Here is a 13,574-nt window from a genome sequence, read left to right as displayed (position 1 = left end):
GGAATAGGATTCTGCAAAGACTGCAAGGGGAAACCACAACACCTGGCAAATTCAAGGTCCATTAAGTTCAAAGTGGCGCCTGAATCCACAAACGCCATGACAGAAAATGATGACAATGAGCAGATCAGGGACACAGATAACAGAAATTTAGGTTGTACAGTACTGATGGTAACTGAACTGGTGATTCTCTTTGTACGCCTAGGACAGACTGAAATAACATGAGAAGCATCGCCACAATAAAAACACAACCTATTCTGACGTCTGGATCCTTGTTTTTCTGTTCTAGACAGAATCCTATCGCACTGCATAGGCTCAGGCATCTGCTCTGAGGACAACGCCACAGCGTGCACAGCTCAGCGCTCCCGCAAGCGCCGATCAATCTGAATGGCCAGAGACATAGAATCACTCAGACCGACAGGCGTGGGAAACCCCACCATAACATCTATAACATTCAGAAAGACCCTTTCTGAAAATTGCAGCCAAAGCATCCTCATTCCATTTAGTCAGTACAGACCATTTTCTAAATTTCTGACAATACAATTCTGCCGCTTCTTGACCCTGAGACAGGACCAACAAGGTCTTCTCCGCTTGATCCACAGAATTTAGTCCATCATATAATAATCCTAGAGCCTGAAAAAAGGCGTCTACATTAAGCAAGGCCGGATTCCCAGATTCCAGGGAAAATGCCCAATCCTGAGGATCGCCACGCAGCAGGGAGATGACAATTTTAACCCGCTGAATGGGATCACGAGAGGAATGAGGTTTCAGAGCAAAAAACAGTTTGCAGTTGTTTTTAAAACTCAAAAATTTGGACCTATCCCCAAAAAACAAATCAGGAGTAGGAATCCTAGGCTCTAAAACCGGAGTCTGAACAATATAATCTGCAATACCCTGTATTCTAACAGCAAGCTGGTCTACACGAGAAGCTAATCCCTGAACATCCATACTAGCACAAGACTCCACAGCCACCCAGAGAAAAAGAGGGAAGGAGAGACAAAGCAGACTACAGAAAAAAAAATGGCTCAACACCTTTCTTCCCTTCTTCTGAGATGCATTTAACTCATTGTTGGCCAGTTGTACTGTTATGATCCAGTGGCCTTGGAGCCGCATGAGACTTTCTCTGGAGAAGGTGGAACCTGTACAGACCGCAACCCTAAACTGACACCGCAACTAGAAGTAGCCGTGGGATGTACCTAACACATCCTAGACACCTCGACACAGCCGGAGGACTAAATAACCCTATAGATGGAAATGGGAATTCTATCTTGCCTCAGAGCAGAAACCCCAAAGGATAGGCAGCCCCCCACAAATATTGACGGTGAATATAAGAGTAAAGACACACACAGGCTGAAAACAGGATTTAGCAAAAGAGGCACTTCTAGCTAAATAGTAAAGGATAGGACAGAGTACTAAGCGGTCAGTATTAAAACTCTGAAAATACCCACAGCAGAAAATACAAAAATTCCACATCTAACTAAAGACATAGAATGTATATCTGCATCTCCAGAGAATCCGGCATGACTGAAAATATCCAAACAAGTCTAAGCTGGACAAGACAAAACAATAAATTGTTCTGAACTGAAAAGCACACTGCATGTGTGCTGCAGGAAAATAAACCAGACACTTATCTTGGCTGAATTGGCAGCAGAGCAGAAGGAACCAGACAGGGATGTAAACCCTCCAAGAACAATGGACAACTGGCACTGACTAATGAATCCCGCACACCTAAATACCGAATAGAGCTGCAATCAGCAGAAACACCTGCCCTGGATTACAACCCAGAGACAACTGCACTATCACAAACAACCACCGGAGGGAGCCCAAGAGCAGAATTCACAACAAGAATGATCGCGTCCCTGCAGATCGGGTGAAAGGGTTAACTCCAATTTCACCTGACTTGCAGGGACAGGGGGAGTGGTACTACAGCCCAGGGGGATGGTTTTGCCCCCCCCTGTGGCTATGATCGCTCTGATTGGCTGTTGAAAGTGAAACAGCCAATCAGAGCAATCTGTAATATTTCACCTATGAAAATTGGTGAAATATTACAATCCAGCCATGGCCGATGCTGCAATAGCATCTGCCATGGCTGGAGACCCTGATCTGGCCCCCCCACCGACTGACGGCGGCGATCTGCAGCCGCCGTCAGTGTTCCCTACCCCTCCGTCCTGTCCTAAGCTCCTTCCTCTCCCCTCCGTCCCCCCTCCGTTGTCCGATCGCAACCCCCCATACTTACCTAGTCCCGGTGTCCCTCCCGATGTCCTCGGTCTTCTCACATGGGCGCCGCCATCTTGGAAAATGGTGGGCGTATGCACAGTGCGCCCGCCGAATCTGCCGGCTGTCAGATTTGTTCCCTGTACATTTTGATCTCTGTGATAGGTTCTATCACAGCGATCAAAATAAAAAAAAATAGTAAACTAACCCCCCCTTTATCACCCCCATAGGTAGGGACAATAATAAAATACAGAAAATATATTTATTTTTGTTTTTGCATTAGGGTTAGGGTTAGGGGTAGGGTTAGGGTTGCACTTAGGGTTAGGGTTGCACTTAGGGTTAGGGTTGCATTTAGGGTTAGGGTTGCACTTAGGGTTAGGGTTGCACTTAGGGTTGCACTTAAGGATAGGGTTGCACTTAGGGATAGGGTTGCACTTAGGGTTGCACTTAGGGTTGCACTTAGGGATAGGGTTGCACTTAGGGTTGCACTTAGGGATAGGGTTGCACTTAGGGCTAGGGTTGCACTTAGGGTTAGGGTTGCACTTAGGGTTAGGGTTGCACTTAGCGTTGCATTTAGGGATAGGGTTGCACTTAGGGCTAGGGTTGCACTTAGGGCTGCATTTAGGGATAGGGTTGCACTTAGGGATAGGGTTGCACTTAGGGTTGCACTTAGGGTTGCACTTAGGGATAGGGTTGCACTTAGGGATAGGGTTGCACTTAGGGCTAGGGCTAGAATTAGGGTTAGGGTTAGAATTAGGGTTAGGGTTACAATTAGGGTTAGGGTTACAATTAGGGTTAGGGTTAGAATTAGGGCTAGGGTTGGAATTAGGGTTAGAATTAGGCTATATGCACACGGTGCGGATTTGGCTGCAGATCCGCAGGGGATTGGTCGCTGCGGATTCGTAGCAGTTTTCCATCACGTTTACAGTACCATGTAAACCTATGGAAAACCAAATCCGCTGTACCCATGGTGCGGAAAATACAGCACGGAAATGCTGCGTTATATTTTCTGCAGCATGTCAATTCTTTGTGCGGATTCCGCAGCGTTTTACACCTGCTCCATAATAGGAATCCGCAGGTGAAATCCACACAAAAAACACTGGAAATCTGCGGTAAATCCGCAGGTAAAGCGCAGTGCGTTTTACCTGCAGATTTTTCAAAAACGGTGCGGAAAAATCCGCACACAAATCCGCAACGTGTGCACATAGCCTTAGGGTTAGGGTTGGAATTAGAGTTAGGGTTGGAATTAGGGTTAAGACTAGGGTTAGGGGTGTGTTGGGGTTAGGGTTGGGATTAGGGTTAGGGGTGTGTTGGGGTTAGTGTTGGAGTTAGAATTGAGGGGTTTCCACTGTTTAGGCACATCAGGGGGTCTCCAAACGCGACATGGCGCCACCATTGATTCCAGCCAATCTTGCGTTGAAAAAGTCAAATGGTGCTCTCTCCCTTCCGAGCCCCAACATGTGCCCAAACAGTGGTTTAGCCCCACATATGGGGAATTAGCGCACTCATGAGAAACTGGACAACAACTTTTGGGGTCCAATTTCTCCTGTAATCCTTGGGAAAATAAAAAATTGCGGGCTAAAAAATTATTTTTGAGGAAAGAAAAATGATTTTTTATTTTCACGGCTCTGCGTTGTAAACTTCTGTGAAGCACTTGGGGGTTCAAAGTGCTCACCACACATCTAGATAAGTTCCTTTTGGGGTCTAATTTCCAAAATGGGGTCACTTGTGGGGGGATTCTACTGTTTAGGCACATCAGGGGCTCTGCAAACGCAACATGATTCCCGCAGAGCATTCCATCAAAGTCTGCATTTCAAAACGTCACTACGTCACTACTTCCCTTCCAAACCCCGACGTGTGCCCAAACAGTGGTTTACCCCCATATCAGGAGGAACTGGACGACAACTTTTCGGGTCAAATTTCTCCTGTTACCCTTGGGAAAATAAAAAATTGCGGGCTAAAAAATCATTTTTGAGAAAAGAAAAATTATTTTTTATTTTCATGGCTCTGCGTTATAAACTTCTGTGAAGCACTTTGGGGTTCAAAGTGCTCAACACACATCTAGATTAGTTTCTTGGGAGGTCTAGTTTCCAAAATGGGATCACTTGTGGGGGAGCTCCAATGTTTAGGCACACAGGGGCTCTCCAAACGCGACATGGTGTCCGCTAATGATTGGAGCTAATTTTCCATTCAAAAAGCCAAATGGCCTGCCTTCCCTTCCGAGCCCTGCCGTGCACCCAAACAGTGGTTTACCCCCACATTTCGGGTATCAGCATACTCAGCACCAACTGGACAAAAACACTTGGGGTCCAATTTCTCCTGTTACCCTTGGGAAAATGAAAAATTTCGGGCTAAAAAATCATTTTTGAGGAAAGAAAAATTATTTTTTATTTTCACGGCTCTGCGTTATAAACTTCTGTGAAGCACCTGGGGGTTTAAAGTGCTCACTATGCATCTAGATAAGTTCCTTGGGTCTAGTTTCCAAAATGAGGTCACTTGTGGCAGAGCTCCAATGTTTAGGCACACAGGGGCTCTCCAAACGCGACATGGTGTCCGCTAACGATTGGAGCTAATTTTCCATTCAAAAAGTCATATGGCGCGCCTTCCCTTCCGAGCCTTGCCGAGCGCCCAAACAGTGGTTTACCCCCACATTTGAGGTATCGGTGTACTCAGGAGAAATTGCCCAACAAGCTTTAGGATCCAGTTTATCCTGTTGCCCATGTGGAAATGAACAAACTGAGGCTAAAAGAATTTTTTTGTGAAAAAAAAGTACTTTTTCATTTTTACGGATCAATTTGTGAAGCACTTGAGGGTTTAAAGTGCTCACTATGCATCTAGATAAGATCCTTTGGGGGTCTAGTTTCCAAAATGGGGTCACTTGTGGGGAAGCTCCAATGTTTAGGCACACAGGGGCTCTCCAAACGCGACATGGTGTCCGCTAACGATGGAGATAATTTTTCATTCAAAAAGTCAAATGGCGCTCCTTCCCTTCCGAGCCTTACCATGTGCCCAAACAGTGGTTTACCCCCACATATGAGGTATCGGTGTACTCAGGAGAAATTTCCCAACAAATTTTAGGATCCATTATATCCTGTTGCCCATGTGAAAATGAAGTTTCCAAAATGGGGTCACTTGTTTGGGAGCTAAAGATTGGAGCCAATTTTTCATTCAAAAAGTCAAATGGCGCTCCTTCCCTTCCGACCCCTGCCGTGCGCCCAAACAGTGGTTTACCCCCACATATGAGGTATCAGCGTACTCAGGACAAATTGTACAACAAACAAACAAGGGTCAATAAACTTCTTGAATGTGGTTTTGAGTACCTTGAGGGGTGCAGTTTTTAGAATGGTGTCACTTTTGGGTATTTTCAGCCACATAGAACCCTCAAACTGACTTCAAATGTGAGGTGGTCCCTAAAAAAAATGGTTTTGTAAATTTTGTTATAAAAATGAGAAATCACTGGTCAAATTTTAACCCTTATAACTTCCTAGCAAAAAAAAATTTTGTTTCCAAAATTGTGCTGATGTAAAGTAGACATGTGGGAAATGTTATTTATTAACTATTTTGTGTCACATAACTCTCTGCTTTAACAGAATAAAAATTAAAAATGTGAAAATTGCAAAATTTTCAAAATTTTCGCCAAATTTCCTTTTTTTTTCACAAATAAACGCAGAAATTATCGACCTAAATTTACCACTAACATGAAGCCCAATATGTCACGAAAAAACAATCTCAGAATCGCTAGGATCCGTTGAAGCGTTCCTGAGTTATTACCTCATAAAGGGACACTGGTCAGAATTGCAAAAAATGGCCAGGTCATTAAGGTCAAAATAGGCTGGGTCATGAAGGGGTTAAAATAGTTTTCTGTAGGCAAGCACAGCATGTAACCAGTAAAGCCACTGATTGGTTGTAGCTGTCATGCTTTTTTCAACAGACAACCCGTTTGTTCAAATTGTGGAATTTTGAAAAGTTGTACATTCCACAAACCTTCTGGCAATATCAACCCTTTCTAAGGGATTATTTATTTTATTATGCTTTGCTTATATAGTGCTATCATATTCTGCAGCGCTTTACATACATAATAATCGCTGTCCCCAAAGGGGCTCACAGTCTAAATTACCTATAAGTATGTCTTTGGAATGTGGAAGGGTACCCAGAGGAAACCCACGCAAACATGGAGAGAACATACAAACTCCTTGCAGATGTTGTCCTTGGAGACATTTGAACACAGGACCCCAGAGCTGCAAAGCAACAGTGCTAACCACTGAGCCACTGTGCTGCCTGATTAATTAATACATGGATGGATGGATAAATTAATACATTTAAAAAAGGTTGATAAATACAAATGGAGCTAAATACAAGACAAAAACTTTCATCAGTTGTGACTCAGCATAGAAATGACTCAGCATTGTACATCGGGCATCAGGCCAAGTTACTTGAAACTCTATATCAGGATCTATGTACAAATAATTGCTCCACAAAAGCCTTTTATTTATGACCTTCATAACCTTTGTAAAAGTAGAGAGTGCAGAACTACAGTTCAGAGCGCTGTCATGACACATCGCCTTTGTTTATGGTTATGTGACGTAGGGCAGGCTGTTATATGTTAAAGTTCAAATGTATATAAGCCCTTTGCTGAAAAGCTTTATGCTACAGAGACTCAGAGAAAGGACATGGCTCGAATGCAGCTCTCTTTATTTCTCACTACTACTATTGTATTACTAACTTGTGGACTTGTAGGATTTGTTACTGCTGGGAAACTTCTTGTGGTGCCCGTAGATGGAAGCCATTGGCTTAGTATGCGCCCTGTGGTGGATGCCTTGATTCAGAAAGGACATCGTGCTGTTGTTGTTGTACCAGATATTAACTTGCATCTTCGGACATCTCAAGATTATGAGGTGAAGTTTTACCCGGTATCTTATACATTCCAACAACTACAGGAACATTTCTTTTCTATCTCACATGAAATCTTCACTCAAAGACCTTTACTGGAGAAGTTCTTAGAGTTTCAAAGAAAGATTAAAATAGGAGCTGCCTTTATGCTAGACAGCTGTACTCAATTGTTGAACAATTCTCAGCTAATACAGTCCTTAGAGGCCATGAACTTTGATGCTGTCTTTACTGATGCCATCCTCCCCTGTGGTCAGATACTTGCTGAGCACCTTTCTGTGCCCTCTGTTTTTTTCTTGAAAGGAATACCATGCAACTTAGATGCTGAAGCTTCCAAGTGCCCAATCCCGTTATCATACGTACCAAGAATGTTTACCAGCTTGACAGACCATATGAATTTTCTTCAGCGGGTAAAAAACGTCTTCTTTGACCAAACCACGCATTTTTTGTGCAATATATTTTATTCTCCCTACCAACAACTGGCTGCTGAGTTTCTTAAAAAGGATGTAAGTCTGCAAGAAATTCTTGGTCATGCAGCCATTTGGCTGATGAGAATAGACTTTGTCTTGGACTTTCCAAAGCCTCTCATGCCCAACATGATCAATATAGGGGGAATCAACTGTGCTCAAAGGAAGCTCCTAAATCAGGTGCAGTTTTTTTTCTTCATGTTATATCTATTTATCTTGATTTATCTGTATTGAGAATATGTGTACAATCTTGGTTTGGTTGATATCATGTTTATATTTTGGTAGTTTTAGAATTAGGCTTGAGTCACACTAAACATATAGAAAATCGATCAGATTCTCATTGCTGGGAGTCGCACGAGTGTAATGCAAGTGTCATGCGTTGTTTACTACCTTCACTATGAATGTTCAACACGAGTGTACAGATACCGTGGATACCTTTGTTTCGATGTCTGTTTCATTTTGCGCTGCATTCCAATTTTGTACCTGGTTGACTGGCTGAGTGTGTTGAGGTATGCATGGGATTTTCCCAGACCTTCACTCTCCATTTACAACACACTAATCTATAAAATACTTTTATTGCATCCTTTATTACTTATCTACAGAGGGAATCCCATTTACAACCTCTCCTGATTACAATAGCTTTTCTGCAGTATTCCCTTTCACACCTACACCCGTACACATGTTGAGCTATCCTTGGTCCTTTTCTATCTATGTGTCTAAGGCTAGGTTCACATTGCGTTATAGCTGTACGTTAAACGGACTACGTTACACCGAGGCATAACGCGGTGTAACGTAGTCCATTAATGCCACCATAGAAAGCAATGTCGGTCGCCACAATGGGCGTGCGCTAGGCGATGTGCCGTCATTGAGTGACGGACCCGAGACGCGGGCTGCAGCGTTTCCGGGTCTGTCACTGCTAGCGCAGATGAAGCTAGCAGATGCTCCATCTGCGCTAGCGCTGTGCCAAAGTCGGCACTTGTGTTAGCGCAGTCCGTTATCGTATGCGCTGAACGGACTGCACTAACGCAATGTGAACCTTAGGGCTTCCTTGAGGAGACTAGGGAGAGCCAACGCACGAGCGGGGGCGCCATCTCTCGTCAATCTAGAGTGCCGACCTCCGCAAGTAGGTAGGTAGGCAGCAGATTCCAACCATAAGGACAGTGCACCACTTCTTCACACAGGCTCTGTGTATGTATGTGTTGCACTAATTTTTTTTATAGCAAAGCTCCAGCACATTCTGTTCTTCAGTGTAGGGTATACTATATCCTGCAACCTCAATTTTTTTCCTTTTTCTCAAAGATTCTGAGGACTCTCGAAGAGTCTATGTTGTACATTCTTCTTTTAAAGTCCATTCTGCGGTTGAGGTATTTTCATCAGAGCTATTGCTGACTTATATTAGTCCCCTATCTAGGCCCTTTTTTAGGTTTGGGACAGTCGATGACTGAACGGGGGGGAGAGGGGCACTAATCTTTTGATAATGTACCCACCTCTGTAGACATTCATCTGATCAGACAACCCCCCTGTCTAGTTTATCTGCAAGCCCTAAGCACTTTATGCACTTTTTTCACTCTTGTAGGGTCAATTTTTTATATATTCTTAACCCCTTAATTACCGCCAATATGTCTTTTAACTGACCTGAGATATATGAGAATAGCCTCCCCATACAGGTGACAATCCAGCAGCTGTCAGCTGTCCACCATAGATGACAACTTGCTGCATCAGCCACGGTCAGTGTTGTCACCGACCATATCTGTCCTCCTTATCTCAATTGGTGCCCTCAGATCATGATTGTGTGGTCCTGATGTTTGCGATGGCAATTCACGACCAAATAGCGGCCTTAGAGTCTGATGGCTGTAGTAATCTGTTCAGAAGTTAGCGACATTTAGGTGGTAAAAATACTTACCGTATTTTCATTTATGTCATACCACTTTGCATTAAATCCTAAAAATCTCCTGAAGGGTTAAAAAACTAGCAGACTGCAGTTTTCAATATATCAGGGGGTGCGGTTTTTAAAGTGGTATAACTTTTTGGGTTTCCCAATATATGGGACCCCTAAAGTCACTTCAAACATGGATAGGTCCCTAAAAGAAAATAAATTTTGTAAATTTCCTTGAAAAAATGAAAAATTTCTGCTACATTTTTAAACCTCCTAAAATGCTAACAAAATAAATTAACATTTTACAAATGGTGCTGATGTAAAGCAGACATGTGGGGATTGCTATTTATTAATGTTTTGCTTTGGTATGACTATATGGATTATAGAGATAATCATTCACAGTTTGAAAATTGCTAATTTTGTTTCATTTTTCTGATATTTTTTATAAGTAAACACAAAACATATCGACCTAAATTTACCATTATCATAAAGTATAACGTGTCACGAAAAAACATTGTCAAAGTCATTGGGATTTGTTGAAGCATTCCAGAGTTATTACCACATAAAAGGACACTGGTCACATTTAAAAAATTTGGCTCTGTCACTAACATTTATTTGTTATAAGGGTTATTCACAGTAAGCCCCAAATTTAATACAGTGTTTATTAAGCAGGGCTTAGTCACCCAGCAAATACTAGGTGAACTTGATCTATTGATTTTATCTGTGATGGTTGCTGATGTACATATTTCAAATATTTTTTTCATTTGGGTAGCAAATTGCAACCCATTGTCCCCATAATTTGTGTATTGTCATTACTTTTAGATAAGTATTATATTGATTTCATTTGTGAATAAGCACTGAGCTACTATGAACTCTATTGAAAATGTATTAGGGCACCAACACAATAGAGTTGTTCCCTGAGTTGCAGGTATAACAGCTTCTACCCTCCTGGGATACTTTCTACAAGATTTTGGAATGTGACTTTGGGAAATTTAGCTAATTCTTTCAGAAGAGGATTAGTGAGGACACTGATTTTGGAGAGGGCTGGGCTCACAATCTATGCTGCAGTTCAACCTGGAGGTGTTGGAAGGGGTTGAGGTCAGGGCTCTGCTGTCAGTCATATTCTTCCACACAAAATTCACCTAACTATGCCTTTTCTGGACCTTGCTTTGTGGACTGGGGCATGGTAATGCGAACAGATAAGGTTCTGCCCCAAACAAAGTTGGAAGCATGCAACTGTCTAAGGCCGGTTTCACATTAGCGTTTGGAGGAGCTGCGGAGGGCTGCGGACTTCCTCCGTGATTCCCCGCCCTTGGCCGCACCTCCACCACTAGCTCCGCCTACTTCTGCATGCAGCCGGCATGCGGCCTGCATACCTATCTTTAACATTAGGTACGTAGGTCGTGCCGCTGTATGCGGATGCTGCCGCATGCGTCGTTTTGACGATGCGGCGACCAGCGTAGGACGCAGCTTGTCGCAATTTCTTTTTTTTTCCGCATCGTCAAAACGACGCATGCGGAAGCATCCACATACAGCGGCACAACCTGCGTGCCTAATGTTAAAGATAGGTACGCAGGCCGCATGCTGGCTGCATGCAGAAGTAGGCAAAGCTAGTGGCGGAGGTGCGGCCGAGGGCGGGGCTTCACGGAGGAAGTCCGCAACCCTCCGCAGCTCCTCAAAATGCTAGTGTGAAACTAGCCTAATATGTCTTAAACACTGAAGCATTAATATTTCCCATCACTGAAACTAATGGGCCAAGGGCAACTACTCAAAATTAAGGCATGAAACTGCTTAGCCATGAAATTCCTGGTAGAGGAACATTTTTTTGTGCTGATGTTAATGCCAGGCAAGATTTGAACCCTGCAATTATGGAGTCATCAGAGCATTGGTGTGAATAATAGAAAAAGATGGCTGTCTCCCTTGAAGATACAAAAAATTTACACAGCCAAAGTGTCATAAATATGATAGAAATGTAAACCGATCCTTGACTGTAGTACATTTCTTGTGGTGGCACATGGAAGCTGAAAAATATATACAACATTAATTACAAGACCACGTATTATTATATTTGTGCTTGAGGCTTCAATATGTACAGGTAAAATTTCCATGTACATTAGCAGTAGGGTGTGGAATCCATTCCACCTTTCGGCACTGGGTGACCCAGTTCGACACTAGTCTGGTGAGGTTTGTGTGCCAGGGCTGCTTTTTATTCCAGTCTGGCCCTGTGAATATGTGTGCATTGGGGAGGGGGGTAATGGATATACAATTGCAGCGCCCCAGAGTCCTGGTCGTTGCAGTACTGTGGCTCCGCCACTATGGGGAGCTATGGTGCGTCCGATGGCACTGAAGGAGTTCATCTGACCAGGTATCACAGACACCAATACATTTCACAGCCGGGCCTCCGGGGGGAGCTAAGGGTGCTATTCATTAGGCCACTCCCCACCATAGTGGGTAAACTGGGGGTCAGGCAGGAAGTTAGATCAGAAAGCTGACTGGATTGGACGAAGCAACACCTAGTGGCAGAGGGTGTTGTGGAGGAAGAGACAGTAGGGTCTCTGTCAGGGGTGGGATCCTGACAGAGGCTTGGCATTGAAAAGAACGTAACGGGTCCGCGCCTGCTCCGGGAAGCGGCGGGACCCAAGAAAGGACTAGAAGCGAGATAGATTGTGCTGAGTGAGAAACGGGATCACGCAAAAAGGAGAAATACCAGTAGGAGTCGTGCTGTAAGATCGAAGCAACATCCTACTGAGGCGCACTGCCGGTGGCCGGAACGCCGAGGGAGTAGAATAACATTCAGCTTCAAGCAATACTCCAAACAGCGGCAGGGCAGTCAGTCTCAGGCGGGCTGTCTAACTCAAATCACCTATGAAGTCTTGGGAGGCAATTGCGGGAGAGGGGCGTCTCTAGGGTCCCGGAAGAACTCCAGGCCTATCCGACAAACGGGTGCCGTTCTAACTGTAACATCAGGAAGGGACGGAAGATTAGCAGAACATCATCTAATCGAGTTGTGAGGGAACATCAGAAACAGACACAACAGTTGTGGGGTACTTTCCGTAAGCACAGCAGGGAAGGACTACAACACATAGCGCTAGGGGGAAGGCACAGATTTCCTCCTGTGAAGAGAACTCTGGAAGTGCCATTGGACCGGCCGGACTTGCGCAGCCTGGTGAACCGTATTCTGGACTGAGGACTCAGAGATCTTCAGTAAAGAGGTAAAGAGACTGCAACCTGGTGTCCTCGTTATTTACCGCGACCTGCACCCCACAACTGCACCGTTACAACACCACTTATTTCACCGGACGTCCCCCACTGACAGACAGGGCCACGGACCGGGTCTAGCCACCGTGACAACCCCAGGACTGAGTACTAGAGGCCCGGCTCCGGGTACCCCTCGGCCCTGCGGCGGTGTGGGGGCGCTCCAGAACTTGGCGTCACGAACAGGATCTACTTAAGCCTGAAGAATCAGGTCATGTGTGCCTTGGAACTGTGATTTATAGTGCTTGGACTGTACTTTATTAGAAGGGCCGTGTATTGCCGCTTGCCGCCAGAAGTTCCCGCCAAAACCGCCGCCATTACAGCGCTAAGGAGAGCGCAGGAGAAGAAGAAGGGCATGGAAGTGGGCGTGAACAAGCTGAAGAGCGCGAAAGACAATGGCCGCCCAGTCTAAATATCTCGGCCCCTTGAGGACGTGTCCGTCAGCAGCCGAGATCCGCCTCCTGATCCTCAATGGTGGGCAGAGACAGAGAAAACGAAACCGCCCACGAAGGAGAGAGCGGGAAAAGGACCAGGAAGAAGAATTCAGCGACATGGAGGACGCCATGGCCAGCCGCCCGGAGCCGGAGCGTGAGGTCGGAGCCGAGGACTCCCCCAGCTACCCGGAGAGGCACCGCAGCCAGACCTCCACAGTTGACGCTGACCTCCTGCAGACCGGAGCGGACGGGCTGATCCATCAACCCCGGCGGATGCAGCTGAGCACTGAGGCCGGGTGAAAGAAGACCATCATCGGGAGCCTCGCCAGACGTCTGTCGGCAGCCTCGTCTGGTCCGGAGCAAGAAAGAAGTTCCAGCGCTCCGAAGCCAGAAAGCAAGGCCCTGCCGGAAAGCGAGGTACTGCAAGCAGAGATGACAGCGTCG

General features: G+C 45.0%; 1 protein-coding gene across 3 annotated transcripts in view; it reads left to right on the top strand.

Annotated features, from left to right (window-relative positions):
- Nucleotides 1–13,574, top strand: part of LOC143784284 (UDP-glucuronosyltransferase 1A1-like) — a 192,447-nt gene that overhangs the window by 117,658 nt on the left and 61,215 nt on the right. The window contains exon 1 of one of the 3 annotated variants that reach the window (XM_077272369.1): nt 6,852–7,745. The exons of the other annotated variants lie outside the window; for them this stretch is intronic. Within the exon in view, the coding sequence (XP_077128484.1) occupies nt 6,882–7,745 (864 nt within the window). The 5' untranslated portion in view covers nt 6,852–6,881. Of the gene's footprint in view, nt 1–6,851; nt 7,746–13,574 lie in introns of those variants that run through there. 3 annotated transcript variants of the gene reach the window in all.

Source organism: Ranitomeya variabilis, chromosome 7 (genome assembly GCF_051348905.1).
Source record: "Ranitomeya variabilis isolate aRanVar5 chromosome 7, aRanVar5.hap1, whole genome shotgun sequence".
Taxonomy (NCBI): domain Eukaryota; kingdom Metazoa; phylum Chordata; class Amphibia; order Anura; family Dendrobatidae; genus Ranitomeya; species Ranitomeya variabilis.
The sequence above is the reverse complement of the archived record's forward strand: the minus strand, read 5'-3'. Positions and strand labels throughout refer to the sequence as shown.